General features: G+C 43.4%; 1 protein-coding gene across 4 annotated transcripts in view; it reads left to right on the forward strand.

The window, feature by feature from the left end:
- rgs19 (regulator of G protein signaling 19) overlaps positions 1 to 25774 on the forward strand; it is a 77327-nt gene that overhangs the window by 14225 nt on the left and 37328 nt on the right. For 2 of the 4 annotated variants that reach the window (XM_075475400.1, XM_075475401.1), the window contains exon 2: positions 6092 to 6202. The exons of the other annotated variants lie outside the window; for them this stretch is intronic. In XM_075475400.1, coding sequence (XP_075331515.1) covers positions 6188 to 6202 — 15 coding nt within the window. In that variant the 5' untranslated portion in view covers positions 6092 to 6187. The remainder of the gene's footprint in view (positions 1 to 6091; positions 6203 to 25774) is intronic. 4 annotated transcript variants of the gene reach the window in all.

The raw sequence follows: 25774 nt of genomic DNA on the forward strand, positions 1-25774 counted from the left end.
TATCAAAATGTTCAGCTCTTTCAGCTCTTTTCTGCTATTGTTTCTGATGTTTCTAACCTTTAAACTTTTTAAGATATTAAGCTTTTTGTTCAACTTTATTTCCCTTTAAAAGTAATGGTAAATCTTCAAATCCTTTCAAATCCTAACTACTTCAGCATACTTTCAGCTAGAGACACCATTCAAATTTTTAAATGTTCATAAGACATTCAGCTATTACAAAATGTTTCAGCTTTTAAAAATATTCGGCCAATTTTGAAATATGACAGTTTAAAAAAATATGAAAATTAAGAGTATCTTCAAATCCTTCAAATCCTTTCAAATCTTAACTACTTCAGCATACTTTCAGCTAGAGACACCATTCAGATTTTAAAATGTTCATAAGACATTCAGCTATTACTAAATGTTTCAGCTTTTAAAAATATTCGGCCAATTTTGAAATATGACAGTTTAAAAAATATGAAAATTAAGTTCTTCAAATCCTTTCAAATCCTTCAAATCCTTACTACTTCAGCATACTTTCAGCTAGAGACACCATTCAAATTTTAAAATGTTCATAAGACATTCAGCTATTACCAAATGTTTCATCTTTTAAAAATATTCGGCCAATTTTGAAATATGACAGTTTAAAAAATATGAAAATGAAGTTCTTCAAATCCTTATCTTCAAATCCTTTCAAATCCTTTCAAATCGTAACTACTTCAGCATACTTTCAGCTAGAGACACCATTCAAATTTTAAAATGTTCATAAGACATTCAGCTATTACCAAATGTTTCATCTTTTAAAAATATTTGGCCAATTTTGAAATATGACAGTTTAAAAAATATGAAAATTAAGTTCCTTCTTCGATTTTAGAGTGAGACATTCAGCAGTGCTGATAAGTTTCAACTTTTCAAACAAATTACTATAACTTTCATAAAGTTTAACTGAGAGAAACAAATTATACCTTAAAATGTAGGACAACTTGTCCTCTTTCAGCCAATGTAACTCCTAAAGAGCTCACATGGACAGATTTTGAACTATGAGCCTTTAAGCTTGAACAAAATCTCAAATTCTGACAAAATCTGCCATTTTTGAGTCCTCAAAAATCAGCTTCAAGTGTTTTCAAACTGCTTCGATTTAAATATAGTTCACTCCACAGATATAAAACTACTTTGCTAGCTTCCTCTAAGCCTTCTGCTTCTAACGGTGTTAAAATTATTTTTCTAAATGGTCAACTTTTGTCACAGGATGTCATAGTATGGAGACTTGCACTTCAGCTTTCGCCCGGCGCAGGACCTCTGTGTGTGTGTCATCTCTCTATATGTTGTGTGTGTTCAAACTGCTTCGATTTAAATGTATCTCACTCCACAGATGTAAAACTACTTTGCTAAGTTCCTCTAAGCCTTCTGCTTCTAACGGTGTTAAAATTATTTTTCTAGCTGCTCAACTTTTCTCACAGGAAGTGTTAGGCCCAATCCCAATTCTATTTTCTACCCCTTCGCCTACCCCTCGCCCCTACCCCTCGCCCCTTCAAACGTAGGGGTAGGCGAAGGGCTAGGAATGTCACCCCTTCGAATTGGGACAGCACTTCACACTCACGAACGTAATAAGTCCGCGCCGTCAGTTGTTACGTAACCAAAAGCGACAGCTTTAGCCAGAAGTAAACAAACATGACCGGTGCTGTGGTGTTCGCGCTCTCCTGGGCTATTCGGATATTTTTAGAAATATCTGCGTCGAATCGACGGAGTGCCATCAGGCGAAGGCGTCTTCGACATCTGGGAGCATTGCTGGATCTTGTTACGGTATGTAGAATAAGAAATTAATGCAAATAACGCTTGTGAGTGAGCAGCTGGTAGCTTCCAGAGCAGGCGTGTGAAAATGATTGTGTGTGTGTGTGTGTTTGAAAGTGCTTCTAACTGTACATTTGTGATATCGTGTAATATAGAAACAATTTGCTTGTCTCGTTGGATTTGCTGATTTATTGATTGGAGTAGTATCCTAACCTGGCTAACCTAGCTGAAAGCATTAACGTTTAGCCTTTGTTACTCGCCTCGTTCCGTTTGGGACACAAACAATGCGTTTTTGAAGCGGTTTTCTTTGTACCAGGTTCAGATTTGATGACATAAATAAATGCACTGCCTTGTGTGTGCTATCAATGTGTTGGTATGGGAGGATGAAAGTCTGATCTTTCCATGTTTTTCTTTCCAGCAGACGGGTCATCCTACAAATTATTGCCCATTGGACCACAACATGTACCCCAATTTTTTTTGTTATCCCTTGTATAATAAATCTCTTTATACCAATATCCGTTCCAGTCGTTCATATGATGTTGATGTGATAATCATGCTCACAAACCTTTTGTCCTTAATTTATTTTATTAGGCTCACATTACAGACTGGTAAGGCAGCTTATTTTCAGAAATAACAGCTTAAAGTGTCTGCTGTAAAGTGTGTGGTGCAAATATGGACAATAAACAGTATGAATATAAACGGGCAACAGTGCAATCATCAAGAACGAGATGACCGGAGCAGGAACAGCGGAGGGCGCATCGGAGGTGCTGCATGGGCTCAGTGATGTTCTGGGGGAACAAGACACGATATGACATTATAGCATGCACTTTCATCCATTGTAAAAAATTTAAAAAAGGTGTTTCAGAATGCGGTAGTGGTGGCTGTGTGTACAATAGGTGCATGGCGCATCAACTCACCGTAAAGTTTGTCTATCATGCGCTCAAACCGAGCTAAGAAGCGCTCCGTTTTCTGCTCGTGGCGCTTCTGCTCCTTCAGGCTCTCCTGTATCAGGTAATCCATTATGGGATTGGACTTCCTACTTCTTTTTGGGGATGGGGATGACTTTAGAAACAGATCTTCGTTTTCGGCGCTAAACCTGATCAGGCTCTTTGTTTGTGCTTGAGTCCCTGTGAATCAGTCACGTATATGAATACTTGTGATAATAGGTAGCGAAATGACGCTCATGTCACTCAAAAGGAACTTATCTATGGTTAACCAACTACATTGCTTGTAAATACTCGTGTTACAATTTAAAAAACGACAACTCTTTCGCAGCACCTTCACATGCATTGACCGATTACTCATGTAAAATAGCGACTTTTCCCATGTGCGTTTATAGCAGAAAACAACTACACATTGCCACCACTTTAAACTCACACAATACACCAGTTATCACAACCTAAAACGGTTAAAACAGTTAAATTATGGCAAAAAAAATAGAAGAACTTACATTTGTGTGGTGCTCTCTTTGCTTCTGCCATTTTTAAAAAGACTCGCGATCTCCCGGTAGTCGCGTTGTATTCTGGGAAATATATCATACCTCTTCAAATGGAGTCTGCCTGGCCGAAGCCCTCCGTTTGAAGGGCTACAACGGAGGGGTAGGGCTAAGGGGAACGGCTTTGGAAGAGTATTGGGACAACACTACCCCTTCACGTGAACGCGCAAAACGGAGGGGAAGGGGTGAGGGGTAGGGCCAAGGGGTGAATTGGGATTGGGCCTTAGAAGGCAGTCTGCGCATCAGATTTGTCCCGCGGCTGCTGCAGCTTCGCTCTGTGTCTGTCTGTGTAGTCTTTACATAGGTTATATGCACTTCCAGTTTAAAAGAACGAAATGGGCTAATGGTAACACTAATGTCCTTTCATGTGGGCGGCCCCGGTTTGATCCCAAGCATGTCAGATCAATTTTTTTTTTAATTTTTTTTTTTTCAACTATTTAAGCATACTTTCAGCCATTTCAACTGTTTCTAGCTTGAAATCATTACACTTTCGTCTTTTAAATGTCATTTCAACTTCAAACTCCTGTTTTTTCTCAGCCTTTTTTAGCTTCTTATGCTAACTTCTAACTCTAACTCTTTAGCTCCTTCAGCTGTTAGCTTCTTCAGCTCCTTTAGCTTTAGCTTCTTCAGCTGTTTTAGCTTTAGCTCCTTCAGCTGTTAGCTTCTTCAGCTGTTTTAGCTTATTTTAGCTTCTTCAGCTCCTTCAGCTCCTTCAACTTTAGCTTCTTCAGCTCCTTTAGTTTTAGCTTCTTCAGCTCCTTTAGCTTTAGCTTCTTCAACTGTTTTAGCTTTTTCTAGCTTCTTAAGATTTTTTAGCATGGTTGTTCAGCTCTTGCATTCTCACAGCTGTTTCGCAGGAACAGCGCTTTCTAGTTTGAGTTGATCTTGCTTTTTCGTAACTACCTGACGAACTTAGTAAAGTTAGCATCATTGCTCATCCAAACTGTTCACATAAGATTTGCATCAGACACAGCATTTCGCTAAATTGGGTGCTTGATTAAGTTTGAATTGGTAACTGATCCTCATCATTTTGGTTTGTGCGAAATGATGACAAAACCATGATGTGCCAAGATAAAACTCTCTGTAGCTATTGACTGAATAATGATAAAAAAAGACTTCCTCAGAATCTGCAGATGAGACATGAGACATGGGGGAAATACACAATGTTTATATATATATAAATGATTGATAATTTTGCCTCAACCCAACCAAGAAGCAACAAAGGTTTGTTGTAATGCATTACTGTGTTGATGTGTCACCAAGGCAACCAGTGATATGGCATCCATTAAGATGACATTAGCGATGTGAAAATAATGGATTTTTAGCCCTGACCATGATCATTTTCTGCCCCTTACAACTAAGTTTTGATTTCTAATAGTGACTAAACCCAACCAGGAAGTGACAAATATTTTGATATTGCCGTGCACAGGCTGGTAAAAGTGTCGTATCTGGGTGTCGAGCTCGTGTCCCTTGGTGTAAAGTGTTACGGACAGTCACGTCCTTCTTCTTTAGCAGGACCTTGTGGCTTGTTAAAGGAAGCACTTGGGAATGACGGCTTTTCTGATATGAAGATGCTCTTGCTGCCTGTGAGGGCACGCTCATGGTTTGTATGTCAGGATGCATAAGCAAACTACCGCTTTGGTCATTTTGATGGGAGAATTTGTTATGAGACCAGTATAAAATTTTACATAATCTCAATGAAAAATCATAGGCTGTGTTCGAAACCGCCTACTACATACTACATATTTGCAAACGGCATACTCATTCGATCAGACAGTATGCAGAGCGTTTACACACAGTGCACTTCGCTCCTGGCCGAGCCAAAATCAGCCGGCCTGAAGCTGATTTCGGCTCGTGCTATAAACTCTGTAAATATATAACTTTAGCAACATTTGAAACATTTTCAGGCGAGAAAGTAGTCGTTTAGATCCCCAACGCGTTGAAAATCTGACAAAATACCGGCTATTTACAATTTTGTTCCCACGAATTCGGCGCTACTAAAGCTAGCCGCAGTGAGTAACACATTTCCGGTTATTTTCACAAAATAAAATACCCGTTGCCTTTTATCATAGGGAAAGCCATTACGATACAATTGGTGCTTTTGTTTTGAAAACAGGAAGTGAACCTACCCTCATTGTAGCTAGCTTGAAACTGCCGTTTTGACAGGAAATGACGATCTGCGACGTCACGTTACGTTGCATCTTGGGTAGTTTGAGTATGACAAGTAACCTCATGATGAATACTCAACATTTTGGCGAATCTAGTATGCATCTAGTATACATCCGGGAACTTAAAAAAGTTAAAGTTAGTATGAGTAGTAGGAGTAGTAGGAGAAGTATGCGGTTTCGAACACAGCCAGAGATTTTACTGACATTTTGAAAATGTACTTCTTTCCCAGAATAATGTGTAACTGATAGAGAATCTGACATTTCTGAAGGATTCCTAAGGTGACAAAGCGGTTATTGGTACACACTCATTGTGGTCTTTTTTTCTCTCCTTGTGTGTGTGTGTGTGTGTGTGTGTGTGTGTGTGCCGTTGCCTGTGTACACCCATGTTGTTGTCCTCTCCATTGGGATTGTGGTGCATTCTGTGGGTGCTCTTCGCTGCTGTGTTTTCTTCCTATGTGTGCAAACGGTCCATGACTGCATGTTGTGGGATTTTCCAACACATTCACCCACAACTGTGTATGTTTTGCTCATGAAATGCATTGTGTGTCCTTCTGTTTGGCAAATTGACGTGAATACATGTTTGTACACACATTTGTGTATTCCTGTGTGTGTGTGTCTGCACACCTGTGTGGATGAATGGGTGTGTGTTATTATAAAGGAGTGGTCCGAGGCAGAAGGGGGGATGACATGCATGTGTCCGGCCTGCTAACATCGCTGACGACTCGCACGCTAAAAGACTGCCCACCCTCATGACATGGCGGATGTACTGGTAAACCAACTGTACCTCTTGCTCTCTTTCCTTTCTTTCTTTTTCTTTCCGTTTCCTCTGTGGTAATGACTGTATCGCTCCTTGATTTAGTCCTTCACGTCATGTGACATGTAATTAAATTCACAAAAACAGATTGAGATAGAAATGAAAAAACGGTATCCATCCATCCATCCATTATCTTCCGCTGGTCCGGGGATCGGGTCGCGGGGGCAGCAGCTTGAGCAAAGAGACCCAGACGTCCCTGTCCCCGGCCACTTCCTCCAGCTCTTCTGGGGGGACCCCGAGGCGTTCCCAGGCCAGCCGAGAGACATAGTCTCTCCAACGTGTCCTGGGTCTTCCCCGGGGCCTCCTCCCAGTGGGACGGGCCCGGAACACCTCACCGGGGAGGCGTCCAGGAGGCATTCTCACCAGATGCCCGAGCCACCTCATCTGACTCCTCTGGATGCGGAGGAGCAGCGGTTCTACTCCGAGCCCCTCCCGGATGACCGAGCTTCTCACCCTATCTCTAAGGGAGAGCCCAGACACCCTGCGGAGGAAACTCATTTCGGCCGCTTGTATTCGCGATCTCGTTCTTTCGGTCACTACCCACAGCTCGTGACCATAGGTGAGGGTAGGAACATAGATTGACCGGTAAATCGAGAGCTTCGCCTTCTGGCTCAGCTCCTTCTTCACCACGACGGGCCAGTGCAGAGCCCGCATCACTGCAGACGCCGCACCGATCCGCCTGTCAATCTCCTGTTCCATTCGTCCCTCACTCGTGAACAAGACCCCGAGATACTTGAACTCCTCCACTTGGGGAAGGATCTCGTTCCCGACCCGGAGAGAGCATTCCACCCTTTTCCGGCCGAAGACCATGGTCTCAGATTTGGAGGTGCTGATGGTCATCCCAGCCGCTTCACACTCGGCTGCGAACCGCTCCAGTGAGAGCTGAAGGTCACGGCCTGACGACGCCAACAGAACCAAATCGTCCGCAAAAAGCAGAGACCCGATTCTGAGGTCGCCAAACCGGACCCCCTCAACGCCCTGGCTGCGCCTAGAAATTCTGTCCATAAAAATTATGAACAGAATCGGTGACAAAGGGCAGCCCTGACGGAGTCCAACCCTCACAGGAAACATGTCCGACTTACTGCCGGCAATGCGGACCAAACTCTGACACCGGTCATACAGAGACCGAACAGCCCATATCAAGGAGTCCGGCACTCCATACTCCCGGAGCACCCCCCACAAGAGTCCCCGAGGGACACGGTCGAATGCCTTCTCCAAGTCCACAAAACACATGTAGACCGGTTGGGCGAACTCCCATGCTCCCTCCAGGATCCTGCGGAGGGTATAGAGCTGGTCCACTGTTCCACGGCCAGGATGAAAACCACACTGCACCTCCTGAATCCGAGATTCGACTATCCGGCGGATCCTCCTCTCCAGTACCCCCGAATAGACCTTACCAGGGAGGCTGAGGAGTGTGATCCCCCTATAGTTGGAACACACCCTCCGGTCCCCCTTTTTAAAGAGGGGGACCACCACCCCGATCTGCCAGTCCAGAGGCACTGCCCCCGATGTCCACGCGATGCTGCAGAGGCGTGTCAACCAAGACAGCCCCACAACATCCAGAGCCTTGAGGAACTCAGGACGGACCTCATCCGCCCCTGGGGCCTTGCCACCGAGGAGTTTTTTGACCACCTCTGCAACCTCAGCCCCAGAAATGGGAGGCCCCAAGTCCGAGCCCCCCAACTCTGCTTCCTCATCGGAAGGCGTGTCGGTAGGATTGAGGAGGCCCTCGAAGTATTCCCCCCACTGACTCACGACGTCCCTAGTTGAAGTCAGCAGAGCCCCGCCCTCACCATACACGGTGTTGACGGTGCACCGCTCCCCCCCCCCGAGCCGCCGGATGGTGGACCAGAAACTCCTCGAGGCCGTCCGGAAGTCGTTCTCCATGGCCTCCCCAAAATCCTCCCAAGCCCGAGTTTTTGCCTCAGCAACCGCCGAGGCTGCGTTCCGCTTGGCCTGTCGGTACCCATCAGCTGCTTCCAGAGTCCCACTGGCCAAAAAGGCCCGATAGGACTCCTTCTTCAGCTTGACGACTTCCCTCACCACTGGGGTCCACCAGCGGGTTCGGGGATTGCCGCCACGACAGGCACCGACCACCTTACGGCCACAGCTCCGGTCGGCCGCCTCAACAATGGAGGCACGGAACATGGCCCATTCGGGCTCAATGTCCCCCACCTCCCCCGGGACATGGTTGAAGCTCTGCCGGAGGTGGGAGTTGAAACTCCTCCTTACAGGGGATTCCGCCAGCCGTTCCCAACAGACCATCACAATACGTTTGGGCCTGCCAGGTCTGACCGGCTTCCTCCCCCACCAGCGGAGCCAACTCATCACCAGGTGGTGATCAGTTGACAGCTCCGCCCCTCTCTTCACCCGAGTGTCCAGGACATACAGCCGCAAGTCCGACGATACAACTACAAAGTCGATCATCGAGCTGCGGCCTAGGGTGTCCTGGTGCCAAGTGCACGTATGGACACCCTTATGCCTGAACATGGTGTTCGTTATGGACAGTCCGTGACGAGCACAGAAGTCCAACAACAAAGCACCACTCTGATTCAGATCGGGGTGGCCGTTCCTCCCAATCACGCCCCTCCAGGTCTCACTGTCATTGCCCACGTGAGCATTGAAGTCCCCCAGCAGGACGAGGGAGTCTCCCGGAGGAGCACTCTCCAGTGCCTCCTCCAGGGACTCCAAAAAGGGTGGGTACTCTGAACTGCCGTTCGGTGCATAAGCACAAACAACAGTCAGGACCCGTCCCCCCACCCTAAGGTGGAGGGAGGCTACCCTCTCGTCTACCGGGGTGAACCCCAATGTACAGGCGCACAGCCGGGGGGGCAATAAGTATGCCTACACCTGCTTTACGCCTCTCACCGCGGGCAACTCCAGAGTGGAAGAGAGTCCAACCCCTCTCGAGGAGGCTGGTTCCGGAGCCCAAGCCGTGCGTCGAGGTGAGTCCGACTATATCTAGCCGGAACCGTCCAGCCTCGCGCACCAGCTCAGGCTCCTTCCCCAGCAGAGAGGTGACGTTCCACGTCCCAAGAGCCAGCTTCAGTAGCCGAGGATCAGACCGCCAAGGACCCTGCCTTCGGCTGCCGCCCAGCTCACACTGCACCCGACCCCCATGGCCCCTCCCACGGGTGGTGAGCCTGTCGGAAGGGGGACCCGTGTCGTTTCTTCGGGCTGTGCCCGACCGAGCCCCACGGGCACAGACCCGGCCACCAGGCGCTCGCCGGCGGGCCCCACCCCTGGGCCTGGCTCCAGGGGGAGGCCCCGGTGACCCGCGTCCGGGCGAAGGAACACGGTGTCCAATTTTCTTTCTCATCATAGGGGTTTTGTGAGCTGTTCTTTGTCTGGTCCCTCATCTACGATCTGTTTGCCATGGGTGACCCTACCAGGAGCTTAAAGCCCCAGACAACATAGCTCCCAGACTCATTGGGGCACGCAAACCCCCCCACCACGGTAAGGTGACAGCTCAAGGGGGAGAAAAAACGGTATGAAACTTACAATAAAAAAAATCTGTATTAAAGAATTACCAAAATTTAAACCGAAAAATAAGCAATATTTAAGACATATTAGCTGTATAATCAGGAGCCACTAAATCAAACAGTCAAAAAACATGGGTTTCCTGAAGGAATGCAAACATGGACCCAAACAATGAGATAAAGATCTAATTTGACAAAGCTAGTGAGAAAAGTTTAGAGTTGAAATTTGAACACAAAGAGGACAACCTGATCTTTAACAAGAGAGACTGTTCCAAAAAGAGCTGGAACTGATGGAAAACATCCATCCATTGTCTTACCCAAGGGTGTGTTGCGCAGGCAACAGGTCCAGGAGGGAAACCCAGACATCCATCTCTCCAACTCCTCTGGGTAGTTCCTAGACTAGAAGGGATATATAATCCCTCCTGGCCGGAAAACCTCCAAAGGGAGGCAACCAATTTGAATAACTAAAAGCTGCTTATCAGTAACTGAAGAGTGCAACCTGGAACATAAGACCCCAACAAGTTTGACAGACCTGGTGCTAAGATGCTTACATACAAGTACTTGTATCTAATCAGCAGGGCTTTGTAATTGATCCTGTACTGGACACAAGGCCAATGTAATGATGACGAGGTAAGTGAAATTTGTTCACATTTACATGTAACGGTCAGAAGTGTCAGGGTTTGGCAAAGGAGAAGGACCCAGGTGCAGACACGGGACAAGAGCCAGAAGTGAACTTAAAGGGTTTATTATAAATATGTAGAGATGGGACCACGTCACACATGTGCAAGTCTCAAGTAAGTCTCAAGTCTTAGCTTTCAAGTCTCAAGTAAGTAATTTTTTCTTGGGCACGTCAAGTCAAGTCAAGTCCTGTTGTAGGTCAAGTCAAGTCAAAGTCAAGTCACCTTATTATTGCAATTTTACCTGCAGAATCTGATCTTAATAAAGTGAAAAGACAAGATATAAGTAACTGTCAGTAAACATCATTGGCCAATGTGTCCAACCTGTCCACCCCGTATCATATCATGCTAACGTTAGCTAACTACAGACTAGGCTAACAGGATAATATTAGCTAATTTGACAAACACTTACTGGTCAGAATGGATCTTCAAATGACGAACAAAGTTCGAAGTTGTCGTCTGGCTGTCCGAGATGCCGCATGTCTTGCACTGTGCTGTTCGTATTTTGGTAATTACGAAAGCCGAAGACAACGACTCTCCCATTGACATGTTGATGCATATCTGATATGAGTTTATTCTCTCCAATAAACACTTAAGGTTTGTAGAGAGGGCTTGACTGATTGACAGCGTAGGGATCCAATCATGACGCCATTCTCAGCCTGCGCTCCTACCGGGTAATCGATATTATTTTTTAAATTTTAATATTAATTTATCAATTTTATATTCAAACTGAAAACATGAACTGAATAACACTCAAGTCAAGTGCCGAGTCTTTAACTTCCAAGTCCGAGTCGAGTCTCGAGTCTTTTAGTTTTTGTCAAGTCAAGTCACAAGTCATCAAAACAGCGACTCAAGTTGACTCGAGTCGACTCGAGTCCAAGTCACAGTGACTTGAGTCCCCATCTCTGCAAATATGAAAGAAAATCGCAGCCACGCTGGAATACCATGAAACTAAACTTGTAGAAACTAAACACCTGAGAATGAGGGTGAAGAGAGTGGAGCTGACGACCGGCAGGAGGGAACTGAGGAAAGGCTAGGGCTGTGTTCGAAACCGCCTACTTCTCCTACTACTCCCACTACTCCTACTAACTTTAACTTTTTTTAAGTTCCTGGATGCATACTAGATTCTCCTAAATGTTGGGTATGCATCATGAGGTTACTACTCATACTCAAACTACCCAAGATGCCACGTAACGTGACGTCGCCGATCGTCATTTCCTGTCAAAACGGCAGTTTCAAGCTAGCTACAACGAGGGTAGGTTCACTTCCTGTTTTCAAAACAAAAGCACCAATTGTATCGTAATGGCTTTCCCCATGATAAAAGGCAACGGGTATTTTATTTTGTGAAAATAACAGGAAGTGCGTTACTCACTGCGGCTAGCTTTAGTAGCGCCGAATTCGTTGGAACAAAATTGTAAACAGCCGGTATTTTGTCAGGTTTTCAACATGTTGGGGATCTAAACGACTACTTTCTCGCCTGAAAATGTTTCAAATGTTGCTAAAGTTATATATTTACAGAGTTTATAGCCCGAGCCGAAATCAGCTTCAGGCCGGCTGATTTCGCCTCAGGCAGGAGCGAAATGCATTGTGGGTAAACGCTCTGCATACTGTCTGATCGACGAGTATCCCATTTGCAAGTATGTAGTAGGCGGTTTCGAACACAGCCTAGGAAATGGGAAGGAACTAAAGGAAGGAACTATGGGAAAAACTAAACAGACTAACCAGAAAAACACCAGAAAACAACATGGATCATGACAAGGAGTCTGGCAAGTACAACAATGATATTAGCACTGGGCCCAGTCCAACAGCATGAATTATGCTAAGCAGGTGTAAAAGGGATAAAAGTATTATTGGCGTTATTTATGTCAATTCAATTCAATTAATTTTTATTTATATAGCGCCAAATACAACAAATGTCATCTCAAGGCACTTAGATAATAAAGTCCAATTCAAGCCAATTGGAATTCAATTAATTGTAATCATAATTATTCATAAAATGATCCAATTTGTTCATATAGAGCCAATTCAAAAACAATTTCCAAGGAAACAAACAGATTGCACTGAAACTTTTTTTTTTTTTTCGGTCCAATCTCCCGTCCTGAGCGTGCCTGAGGCGACTGTGGAGAGAAACGACTCCCATTTAACAGGAAGAAACCTCTGGCAGAACCAGAACCAGGAAGGGTGGCCATCCGCCTCGACCAGCTGGGGTTTGAGAAGACAGAAAGGGGGGGAGGGGGGGCGGCACTGTAACACCATTCAAAGGATACCTGTTGGAACAGGGAAACATCAGTTAATGACCACAATAATGTCACAGTGAATAAAGAATTAAATATAGCTGCAAGCAGCAATGTGGGGGTCCTAGCAGAATGGCACAATAGGGAAGGCTTGGGCTGCTCAGGAAGGCGTCGTGAGTCCATGCACCAAGTTTGGCATCGATACATCAATGCATCGCAGAGATACGGCCAAATGTCCCATTTGCGCGTCGGCATGGAGTTTGATTGGCTGCCGCGGTTACACGGAAGTGAAATAAAAAAATCCACATAATAACTTATGTGCGGCTTGGTCTGAAGATTTTATGTGCCAAGTCTCGTGGAGATTGGACAATCTTAGTGTTCTGAAATGCGTTTTGAAGGTTTTTGATTAAATTCAAAATGGCGGACAATCCAAGATGGCGCAAATTACGTCATTGAGTGGGTTGACCTCGTCCTTATCCAGGGATTCTACTGGTACCTCATTTGTGAAATGTGGACCAAGGGGTCCAATGATATGAGCAAAAATGCATTTTTGCTACATATAGCGCCACCTATAGGCCGAACGTCACCAAACTTCTTGGGCCACTTACCTTAGCAGTCTTGAGTCTGTGTTATAAGTTTGACGTCATGATATCAAATGGTTGCCAAGATATGACCTCCCTTCCGGTTTGGGGGCGTCAACCTCGAGTTTGATTGGCTTTTATGGATAAATGGAAGACTAATTAAAAATTCCCTTGGATAACTTTTGTGCGGCTTGGTCTGAAGAGTCTATGTGCCAAATTTCGTGATAATTGGACAATCTCTGTGACCTGAAATGCTTTTTTAAGCTTTTTGATAAATTTCAAAATGGCGGAAAATCTAGGTATACGCAAATTGACGTCATAGGGTGCGTTGGACTCGTCATGATCCAAGGATTCCAACGATGCCTCATTTGTGAAATTTGGACCATGGAGTCCAAAGTTATTAGGCTTAATGTACTTTGAACTTTGACGTGTTGGTGGCGCTAGAGAGTAAGCTCTTGGGGCATGAAAATTCTTGACTTTGGCTTTGGCACTTGGCTGATTACGTGTGCCAAATTTCACAACTTTTTACCATAGCGTTCATGGGGCTGCCATAGACTTCAATTGCAGCGGAAAGTAGAAGAATAATAATAATAAGAAAAGCTACTAACACAATGGGTTCCTGCAGCTTCGCTGCTAGGACCCCCAATTAAAGCAGAGACTGTGAGCCAACATCAGTGTCTGACCTCACAGATGTGCTTCTGGAAGAATGGTCAAAAGTTCCCATAAACACTCCTAAAACTTGTGGAAAGCTTGCCCAGAAGAGTTGAAGCTGTTATAGCTGCAAAGGGTGGGCCGACGTCATATTAAACCGTCTGCATTAAGAATGGGATGTTACTTAAATTCATATGCGTGTAAAGGCAGATGAGCCAATACTTTTGGGACTATTGTGTGTATTCCGACGAGGAAATTTGACCTCTTTTTAGTGTTTCCTTTGACGAAGCATCCGTACTGCAGCAGCGGTTCTGCCATTAAAAAAAAACTTGTAAACATCTGTAAAGCATAGGCATTAAAAGCTCAAGATGTTTACCTCTTAAAAAACTGAAAAACTTGAAACTGAAAACACAGAGGAATGGACCAACAGTGAAGTTCAGGGTTTATTGAGCATATGTCACGGAGACACTGTCTATTACCTACCAGCTTGCTGTTTCGTTCCTTCAGCTGTTCTATCTGCAGTGTGATGTTTAAAAAAGTTGTTTTAACACGTGACTCGAGATTAAATTTTTTCTAAAAGAGGGATGAGTACTAGCTGGCTGGGGCTGACAAGGGAAAACTATGTCAAATCTTTTCTTATCAATTTGGTGTGTGCTACTGTGAGCTCTCAGCCTCGGCACTTTATATAGGGTAATAATGTGCTTCAGTGATCGTTAAGCAGGGGGTGTCCAACTTTAAGTTTGCATGGCCACTGGGGTGGTCTGTGACGTAGTGGGTTGAGCAGGCGTCCCATGTACAAGTCCTCGCTGCAGGTGGCCCCAAGTTGGGTCTCGCATCAGACGTGCTGCATGTTGTTCCCCCTCTCTCTGTCTGTGTTCAAAACCGCCTACTACATACTACATACTTGCAAATGGCATACTCATCAGACAGTATGCAGAGCGTTTACACACAGTGCACTTCGCTCCTGCCCGAGCCGAAATCAGCTTCAGGCCGGCTGATTTCGGCTCGGGCTATAAACTCTGTAAATATATAACTTTAGCAACATTTGAAACATTTTCAGGTGAGAAAGTAGTCGTTTAGATCCCCAACGTGTTGAAAACCTGACAAAATACCGGCTATTTACAATTTTCTTCCCACGAATTCGGCGCTACTAAAGCTAGCCGCAGTGAGTAACGCGTTTCCTGTTATTTTCACAAAATAAAATACCCGTTGCCTTTTATCACAGGGAAAGCCATTAGGATACAATTGGTGCTTTTGTTTTGAAAACAGGAAGTGAACCTACCCTCGTTGTAGCTAGCTTGAAACTGCCGTTTTGACAGGAAATGACGATCGTCACGTTACGTTACGTGGCATCTTGGGTAGTTTGAGTATGAGTAGTAACCTCATGATGCATACCCAACATTTCGGCGAATCTAGTCTGCATCTAGTATACATCCGGGAACTTAAAAAAGTTAAAGTTAGTATGAGTAGTAGGAGTAGTAGGAGAAGTATGCGGTTTCGAACACAGCCTCTGTCTCTCTTAACTGTTCTACCAAAAACATTATAAAAAATAAGTTTGCATGACCACAAAAAGCTGCGTTTCTGATGTAAAAAAAAAAAAAAAAAGGCCCATCCTGCAGAGAGGGGTGGAGGGAGCAAATCAAATTGACTCCTCTCTGACACAGCTGCTATGAACAGAGGTGTAAAGACTGAAAAGGGAGCCGTTGTCCTGTCCTCAATGGTTTTCAAAAATGTTGGCTGCACACATTGAGCCAAAAGCAGGACACCGTGCACCTTCACAGACCAGTGTAGATGGTAAAATGTATTTTATGCATGCCTTTTGGAAAGCAGGTGCAGAAAACCTTCGTTTTGCAGTTACAGACCAAGACCCAGCCAGTAGGGAGTGATGAGCCTCCTCAGCAGTGTCAACTTCCAGGCCTAGGCCGGGACTTGAACCTTGAACCTTTCTTGTCTAGAAGAAAGCACGGTGTAGTCTATACAACTATGGGTGTGTGAATGAGTGAGTGAATGTGGCATGTAGTATAAAATCCCTCAGAGTGGTCAACTCGACTAAAAAGCACTATACAAGTACAGTCCATTTACTTGTATAGAGGACAAAGCACCAAAACCAATAAAGAATGGTGAAAAGAATCAGAAACCAGCTGCACTGGACAATCTTTATTATTTAGCACTTAGTTTCACTCCACCACGAAGCAGATCTTTGTCCACTTTGGCTTCTGTCTTTTCCACAGCAGAGCAAAGCTAAAGGACCAACTACAGCCCACACCTCAGATTGTTGCACATATTTCTGATAATGTCCCCATGTGGCAGCGAAACGTGTAAGAACCATGTTCAAGGTATAACAAAACCCACTCATCAAGCCCCCTGTGCTCATTATCAGTGAGCCAGTCAAAGCACAAAATCAGTATGCAGTGTACTTTCACTGAGCGTATCAGCATCAGAAGGGAAGCCCTACCAGTTGTAAGTTGCGGTCCGGGCCTGATGTGTAACGGCATCAGTTTCTAGTTTTTATTCTCTGTCTTCTACATTTGACTTTTTCTTTTGGTCTTTCTCTCCACCTCACTGTTTTTATCGATCATCTCCACTTCTTTGTCCACACATTATCTGTCACACTTTTCCTCTTTTTGTTTTTTCCTTCTGTTGCCAATGTTTTTTTTATTCCTTAAACCTTCTCTCTGTCTCCTTCCCTTTATATCCACTCTGCTCTCATCTGTCTTCTTTTTCCATTCCTGTTATTTTTCCTTATGTGATGGAGCTTCCACCACAGGTGATTCCATGTCTGTGGTGAATGATATTTGAGCTGATGTCCACTCTGGACATAAAGTCTTTCTCTCAATGACAACTCAAAATGAGGACTTGATGAAGCATTCAAAAGCTGCTTGGGTCAGAAGTAAATACGGTAGTCACAGACCATTGGGCACGTTTTGCATTCCAAAGCATGTGAACACTTGAACATAAAACCCACAGATTCTCAAATTAAGCTGGTTAGTAGAAAAGGTAAGAGAGGTGTTCCCCATTTTAAAGTCCCAGTTCTGTAGAGTCTGTCGGATCAAACCAGCACTGCTGCAGCGATTCACATGGATATCAGCTGCTTAATGACATCTCTGCATTTTAACTCTGCTTTCGTATCAATTCAATTCAATTCAATTCATTTTTATTTATATAGCGCCAAATACAACAAATGTCATCTCAAGGCACTTAGATAGTAAGTCCAATTCAAGCCAATTGGAATTCAATTAATTAATAATAATCTTAATTCATAAAATAATCCAATTCGTTCATATAGAGCCAATTCAAAAACAATTTCCTAGCTAAGAAAACCAACAGATTGCACTGAAAACTTTTTCTTTTTCGGTCCAATCTCCCGGCCTGAGCGTGCCTGAGGCGACTGTGGAGAGAAACGACTCCCTTTTAACAGGAAGAAACCTCTGGCAGAACCAGAACCAGGAAGGGTGGCCATCTGCCTCCACCAGCTGGGGTTTGAGAAGACAGAAAGGAGGGGGGAGGGGGAGGGGGGCACTGTAACACCATTCAAAGGATATCTGTTGGAACAGGGAAACACGAGTTAATGACCATAATAATATCACATATACATAAAGAGAGTAAAGTGAGGAAAGGTGTGACAGATGAGGCCCCCCAGCAGTCTAGGCCTATAGCAGCTTAACTATGGGATGTTTCAGGATCACCTGAGCCATCCCTAACTATAAGCTTTAACAAAAAGGAAAGTTTTAAGCCTGGTCTTAAAAGTGGAAAGGGTGTCTGCTTCCCGGACATTTACTGGCAGCTTATTCCACAATAGAGGGGCCTGATAACTGAAGGCTCTGCCTCCCATTCTACTTTTAGAAACTCTGGGAACCTCAAGTAAACCTGCAGTTTGGGAACGAAGTGCTCTGTTAGGAAAATATCTTACAATGAGATCTTTAAGATATGATGGAGCTCGGTCATTAAGAGCTTTATATGTAAGGAGAAGAATCTTAAATTCTATTCTGAATTTAACAGGGAGCCAATGAAGAGAAGCTAAAACTGGAGAAATATGATCTCTCCTGTTAGTTCTCGTCAAAACTCTGGCTGCAGCATTTTGGATCAACTGAAGGCTTTTCAGAGAATATGTGGGACAGCCCAATAATAAAGAATTACAGTAGTCCAATCTTGAAGTAACAAATGCATAAATTAGTTTTTCTGCATCACTCTGAGACAAGATGTTCCTGATTTTAACAATATTACGAAGGTGAAAGAAGGCAGTCCTAGAAACCTGTTTTATATGCGAGTCAAATGATAAGTTCTGGTCAAAAATAACTCCAAGGTTCCTCACTGTAGAACTAGAAGCCAAGGAAATACCATCTAGAGTAACTATATAGCTAGACAATTTCTCCCTGAAACGCTCAGGTCCAAAGATAACGACTTCAGTTTTGTCTGAATTTAGCAGCAGAGTTCTGAGTCATCCAGGTCTTTATGTCTTTAAGACATGCTTGTAGTCTGACCAACCTATTGGGTTCATCTGGTTTTATAGATAAGTACAGCTGAGTATCATCAGCATAGCAATGGAAATTTATGCCATGCTGTCTAATAATGTTACCTAATGGAAGCATGTATAAAGTAAAAAGAATCGGTCCAAGCACAGAACCCTGGGGAACTCCATGACTTACTCTGGTGTGTGAGGAAGATTCTTCATTTACAAGAACAAACTGAAATCTATCAGATAAATATGATTTAAACCAGCCTAATGCAGTTCCTTTAATCCCAATAACATGTTCAAGTCTGTGTAATAAGATACTGTGATCGACCGTATCAAATGCAGCACTGAGATCCAACAGGACAAGCACAGACACAAGTCCGCTATCAGAGGCTAAGAGGAGATCATTGGTAACTTTCAGCAGTGCAGTTTCTGTGCTATGATGCACTCTGAATCCTGACTGAAACTCTTCAAACAGATTATTTCTGTGTAAATGATCACAAAGCTGAGCTGCAACTATTTTTTCAAGAACTTTAGACATAAAAGGGAGATTGGATATAGGTCTATAATGAGCCAACACTTCTGAATCAAGAGTAGGTTTTTTAAGTAAAGGTTTAATTACAGCAACCTTAAAAGGCTGAGGTACATATCCTGTCAACAAAGACAGATTGATCAAATCCAAAATGGAAGTGTCAATTAATGGGAAAACCTCCTTGAACAGTCTGGTTGGGATTGGGTCTAAAACACAAGTTGATGGTTTAGAAGAGACTATTGCTGTTGTTAGTTCAGAGAGATCAACTGGGCAGAAGCCGTCTAAATACAAATCAGGTTCTAAAGATACTTCTAAAGCTGCTGTACTTGATGATACATCACTAATAATAGTGGGAAGGACTCCATCAATCTTCTCTCTGATAGAAACAATTTTATTAATAAAGAAGCTCATGAAATCATCACTGCTGAGAGTTAAAGGAATACCTGGCTCAGCAGAGCTCGGACTCTTAGTCAGACTGGCTACAGTGCTGAAAAGAAACCTGGGATTATTCTTATTCTCTTCTATCAATGATGAATAATAAGCAGTTCTAGCTTTACGAAGGGCTTTCTTATACATTGTTAAACTATCTTTCCAGACTAACTGAGACTCTTCTAAATTAGAGGAACGCCACTGTCTCTCCAGCTTTCTTGCAGTCTGCTTTAAAGCACGCAGCTGTGAATTATACCAAGGAGCCAACCTCTTCTGACTGATTACCTTCCTTTTCAGAGGGGCAACATTGTCCAGTGCTGTACGCATTGAAACTATAGTGCTGTCAACAAGAGAGTCAAGTGCTGCTGGAGTAAAGTTTAGGTAGTCGTCCTCTGTCATATCTGCACATGGCAGTGAAGAAAAGGATGATGGAATTAATTCTTTAAATCTGGTTACAGCATCCTCTGATAAACACCTTCTATACGTAAATTTCTTCTCAGAAACTGTATAGTCAAGTCATGTAAACTCAAAGGTTATCAGAAAATGGTCAGATAAGACAGGGTTATGAGGGAACACTGTTAACTGTTCACTCTCAATGCCATAAGTCAGCACAAGATCAAGGGTGTGATTAAGGCAGTGAGTCGGTCTGTGTACACTCTGAGAAAATCCAATAGAGTCCAATATAGAATTAAAGTTCATATTCAGGCTGTCATTTTCAACATCTACATGAATATTAAAGTCACCCACTACAATGACTTTATCTGTACTCAGCACTAACTGGGATAAAAACTCTGAGAATTCAGACAGAAACTCAGAATAAGGGCCAGGTGGACGATACACAACAACAAACACAAGAGGTTTCTGGGATTTCCACTTTGCGTGGGAAAAACTGAGAATCAGATATTCAAAAGAGCTCAAACTAATCTTGGGTCTGGGACTGATGAGTAACCCTGATCTGAAAATAGCTGCCACTCCTCCTCCTCTGCCTGTGGTTCGAGGAACGTGAACATTTAAACAGTCAGAGGGAGTTGCTTCATTAATGCTAACATGATCCTCCTGCTGCAGCCAGGTTTCTGTAAGACAAAATATATCAATATGATGATCACAAATCAACTCATTCACTAACAGAGACTTGGAAAGGAGAGATCTGATATTCAGCAAACCACATTTAATAGTTTGATGTTTTTGTTCAGTTAAAGTTTTTGTTTTAATAATTTCTTTTTGCACAAGAGGATTTGCTCCTTTTGTGTTAATTGATTGGGTGGGTAGCAGCAGGTGGGAAGCTGCAGAGAAGTGTGTAAGACTACAACTCTGCATCCTGGTCTGAACCCTGGGTTGTCATGTTTTAGGGTGGCAAATAAATTCATCCATATTTCTAGAAATGAGAGCTGCTCCTTCCAAAGTGGGATGGATGCCGTCTCTCCTCATCAGACCAGGTTTTCTCCAGAAAGATTGCCAATTATTTATGTAGCCCACGTTGTTTGCTGGACACCATCTAGACAACCAGCGATTGTAGGACGACATGCGGCTAAACATGTCATCACTGGTCATCAGTAACATCACTTAAAACTTCCTTCAGCTAATTAAAGTTTTGCTGACATAATTCATGCATTGAAATGGGAGAGATTACAGCTCACTTTAACATTGTCCTCGCTCTGCTGTGATAATAATATCAGTAATGATTAGGGATGGGAATCGAAAACTGGTTCTTGTTGAGAACCGGTTCCCAGTGTTTCAATTCCTTGGAATCGTTTGGCGATTTTGCAAACGATTCCCTTATCGATTCCAGTGGGCGCGAATGACGTCCAGTGCAGCCAGCAGCCAACAGTAAACATGGCGCCCAAACGGTACAAACGCTCGAAAGTTTGGTTACACATCCCTAAAAAAGACGACAACAGGGCAACTTGCAAAGTGAATATTTCACCAAAGGGAGGAAATACTACCAACATGCAATAACTATGAATGAATGTCGCGTTTTCGATCTGCTCCGGACTAACGTCGGTGAATCTGAACCCAGCAACATTAGCAACGTTAGCAACATTAGCAATGTTAGCATGTCCTCGGCTAACACTGCAGGTAACTAACTAACTAACTAACTAACTAACAAACACTGCCTATCATGTTAGCACCATTTGCCTCATTGTAAAACCTGCTGTTAGTAACGGTTAAGGTTAAATGAATGCCTTCTCAGGCATTACATTTAGATGAAATCATGAGAGACAGAGCCTGACTGGCTCAGAGCCAGAGGCTGGTGGTACTACCCCCAGTTCACCTCTACCTCCAGCTTCTCCTTTCACCAGAGCAGGAAGAGTTAAATTACCCAGGCCAGGATAGACCAATGTGGACCTCACCGCTGTTGGGTTTGTAAGGTCATGACTTGTGTTAATTCTAAACTAAACAAAGTTGATGCTAATCGACCGGTTTGTTGTCCTTTTTCTCTAAATGAGAATCGATAAGGGAACCGATAAAGAACCGAATCGTTAAGCAGAATCGAAAATGGAATTGGAATCGTAAAAATCTTATCAATTCCCATCCCTAGTAATGATGGTAATTATTAGAAGTGAACGTGAGGCTGTGTTTATCAGTCTGCTGGTCCTCAGTTGACAGACCCAGAACATTTCTTTTGGTGTTCAAACCTCTAACTGGACCATTTTTACACAAAAAACACTTTAATGATTATCAAAGATAATTTCTTATAAAGGTTCAATTCAAACAAGTAATCCCGATCTACTATGATAGAAGATTTGTCTTTTTAACAAATGACACCATATTTCATAAAAGTTAAAGGCACTTCCATTTCTGAAGTATGATTGGATGCAGCATTGTTTCCATTGCTTAGAACTAAGGATTTGGAATCATGACAAATGCAACAAAGTATGTGGGGTGGGATATCGAGATCATTTTGAGCATTTAATGCACGCAGTTGGGTCAATCAGAGCTGATGCTTGACTTAAACGTCAGCCCAGCAATCACATGGCCATACGTGTGGAGAGATGTTTTCTCTGATGCACGAACGCTGGCAGAGTTTCTGTTGCTCGAGGGACAGAGAGATTGTTGAGTTTGGTTTTGTTGTGAAAGAGAGACACTGACAAGTCTAAACTGGACTCAACTCCCATGCCCAAGGTCAGAGGAAGACGGAATGTACCGTAAATGCAACGCTGGTTTTTAGCATATTTCTCCAGTTCATGCCATTGTGGCTTAAAGAGGCCCATGCAATCGTGACTGTGTGTGTGTGCATGTGTGTGTGTGTGTGTGTGTGTGTGTGTGTGTGTGTGTGTGTGTGTGTGTGTGTGGACATCCAGTCTGATTCATCAGGTTTCGTACAGAAACCAAGAAGCCCTTTTTGTCACAACACCTCTGACTGTTTCCTGCCTCGCGTCTTCGCTCCATCTTGTCCTTATCTTGTTGCTTTGGACCGTCTCTCGTCTCTTCCCTCTTCATTGGAGAGACGGTTGAAGATTTATGGAATGACTTTTAACTGTTGGAGAAATAGTGAAGAAAATAAAAGAAGGACCTGCTTGTTGTTGCATTCAGTCATCCGTCGCTGGTCCATGGCTGAATCGCCTTGTCTCTGGTGAGCTTTGCTGCTGAATGCTTTCTGTGTCTTCATCTTAATGTGACAGTTACTGAACAGGCTTTGGTCATTTTTATACACTCTAAAAAGATGGAACTTTACAGCTCAACAGATTGACAAAAGTCCTGCTTTGATACTTTGATTTACATAAAAACTAAAGTAGACAGTAATGTCTACTAAATGTTGTTTCTTTGCTAAATTCATATGAGTTGATAAGCCCTGGTAACTGGGGAAATTCTCATCCGTCTCTCTGAGTCTTTAAACACCCTCCAACATAACCTTGAAATTGTAAGGTACATCAAGCTTTACAAAAGGCTGTTTCATTAGTTCCTTATAAAGTGGGCAACTTGGTAATAAATGACAAACATATATGTTCCAGCAGGCTTCAGATGAATGTTCCACTTTTAATACGGGCACTGGATGAAGTTTATGGATACTTGTTGATTTGGATCTCTTGCAGTTACCTTGGCAACAACTTTTTTTGTATAAAAAGATGATGGGTTGTTGAAAGAGCTTGCCATGGTCACTTTTAGCATTTTGAATTTCTTTCCATTTAAGAAAATCGTGGAAAATCTTTCTAAATTTTTCAGTGTTGAGCTGATGTTCCGCTCTTGCAACATTGTGCAGAGCCTGGTATTTTGTTATTTTTCCAGACAAAAAAGTATTTGTATTGGAACTCAATACAGTTTTGTAATGACTTCAAATTTGGAAAATGTAATAGTGCCTCCAGTAGCTTCTAACAGTAATTTTCAACACTTAAATGTAATATTAGATCATGTTTTTCATGAACCCGCTTACAAACATGTTCATTGTGTTTGAAAGGGAATCTATTTTTTTTTGCAGTATATCTACAACTGTTAAAACACTGTGAAAGGCTTGTTTTGGAATTTCCCCTTGTGGGACAAATAAAGGTCTATCTTATTTCAAATTATAGCATTACCAGCGATTTAATGTGGCAAAAGGACGGCCCAGAAATTTGGTAAAGAAAAGAGTAAAAATTATCACCTCACCAGAGCCACGAGTAGAAGCCATGAATTACAGAGCAAATGGAAGCCCAAGCAGAACAGCTGTACAGGGCATGCATCTGTGATAGCACAACAAAAGCCATCCTATTCAGGCCTGATAATTCCCTAGATATGTTAGCTAGCTCCACTGATAAGTCCAGACGAGCCCTACCCTGTCCCTGCTCTGCTCTCTGACGGGTGTTGGCTCACACTCAGGGCTGACACCGGTTGCTCTCTGCAGTCTCACCCACGTCACTGCCATCCGGGCAGAAGGAGCTAAGCTTTTTATTCATTTCTCTGATTCAAGATCTTTTTTATTTAAGTTTTCTCAATATAACAAATGTGCAGCTTTTCTTAGTCAATACAGAGATATGATTATGGGTATACATCAATCACAGCATGCACAAGTGAGATGTACAAGAATACAGAAATAAAAGAATGAAAATAAACCAAATAAAATCAAACAGTGTACAAAGTAATCCCTCCCATGTCACAGCCAGGTTACTAGTCATAGCATAAAATCACTGTTACGCCGAAAGCTAGGACTGAGCCAAAAATGTGCAGCATAGCTGAGCTGTACTCAAGGGCCAAGCCTTTACAGAGTCTGGAATACATTTAGGAAGGAGCCCCACACCTTCTGGAACTTCTCATTTGATTGCTTAAGTGAGTATCTAACCTTCTCCAGTTTTAAGCAGGACATGATGTCTTCCAGCCATTGCGCATGAGTGGGAGGAAAAGTATCCCTCCACCTGAGCAGAATTGCTCGTCGGGCCAGAAGGGAGGCAAAGGATAAAGTGCGTTGCTTTGCTATAGTTAGCTTTTTCTCCCCTCCCATGACCCCAAACAGAGCAGTCAGTGGGTTTGGTTCTAATTTGATGTTTAGCACCCGAGAAAGTGTCTGAAAAACTTCTCTCCAATAATTATTAAGGCCTGAGCAGGACCAGTACATATGAATGAGAGAAGCTTCCACATGTTTGCATCTGACACAGTATGGACTAATGTCCGGGTATATGGAGGACAATTTTGCTTTTGAAATATGAGCCCTGTGTACCACTTTGAACTGAATTAAACAGTGACGTGCACAGAGGGATGATGAATTAACGGATTGGAGTATGGAAACCCAAGTATCTTCTGATAAGGAAAAACCTAAGTCCTCCTCCCATGCTGTTTTGAGCTTATCTGTGGGGGCACTCCGAAGATCCAACAGCTTGCCATAAAAAGCTGAAATGAGCCTCTTTTTAAGTGGATCCATAGAAAGGACAATGTCAACAATGGTCGAGTCTGCTGCTGTTATGGATCTGGACGCCTGAGAAAGAACAAAATGTCTCGCCTGAAGATACCTGAAAAAATTCGACTTAGGGAGGCTGAATTTTCTACTCAACTGCTCAAATGAAGCCAAACTGTTGTCTATGAACAGATCTTTAAAACGTACAATACCCTTCCTGTGCCATTCTTGAAAGGCAGAATCCTGGCAGGATGGTTTGAAAAGGTGGTTTGATGCAATGGGGCTTAGGAGAGAAAAGCTATGAAAACCGAAATGCTTCCTAAATTGGGCCCAGACTTTTAGAGAGTGTTTAACCACTGGGTTTCTAATTGGTTTGAGTGAGGGAAGTGGAAGTGAGGATCCAAGAAGTGCAAGAATTGACAAGTTATCGTGTGACTGTAGCTCCATCGACACCCAGTCAGGACAGTCAGGCTGGCCATAACAGGAGGACCAGAATGCAAGGCAGCGCAAGTTAGCAGCCCAATAATACAAGCGAAAGTTTGGAAGGGCCAGACCCCCTGTCGCCTTGGTCTTTTGAAGATGGATCCTGTTCAAACGTGGTCGTTTACCCTGCCATAAGTATGAAGAAATAACTGAGTCGAGAAGTTGAAAAAAGGATCCAGGGATAAAGAGTGGTAAAGCCTGGAAA

Source organism: Odontesthes bonariensis, chromosome 10, assembly GCF_027942865.1.
Source record: "Odontesthes bonariensis isolate fOdoBon6 chromosome 10, fOdoBon6.hap1, whole genome shotgun sequence".
Classification (NCBI taxonomy): Eukaryota; Metazoa; Chordata; class Actinopteri; order Atheriniformes; family Atherinopsidae; genus Odontesthes; species Odontesthes bonariensis.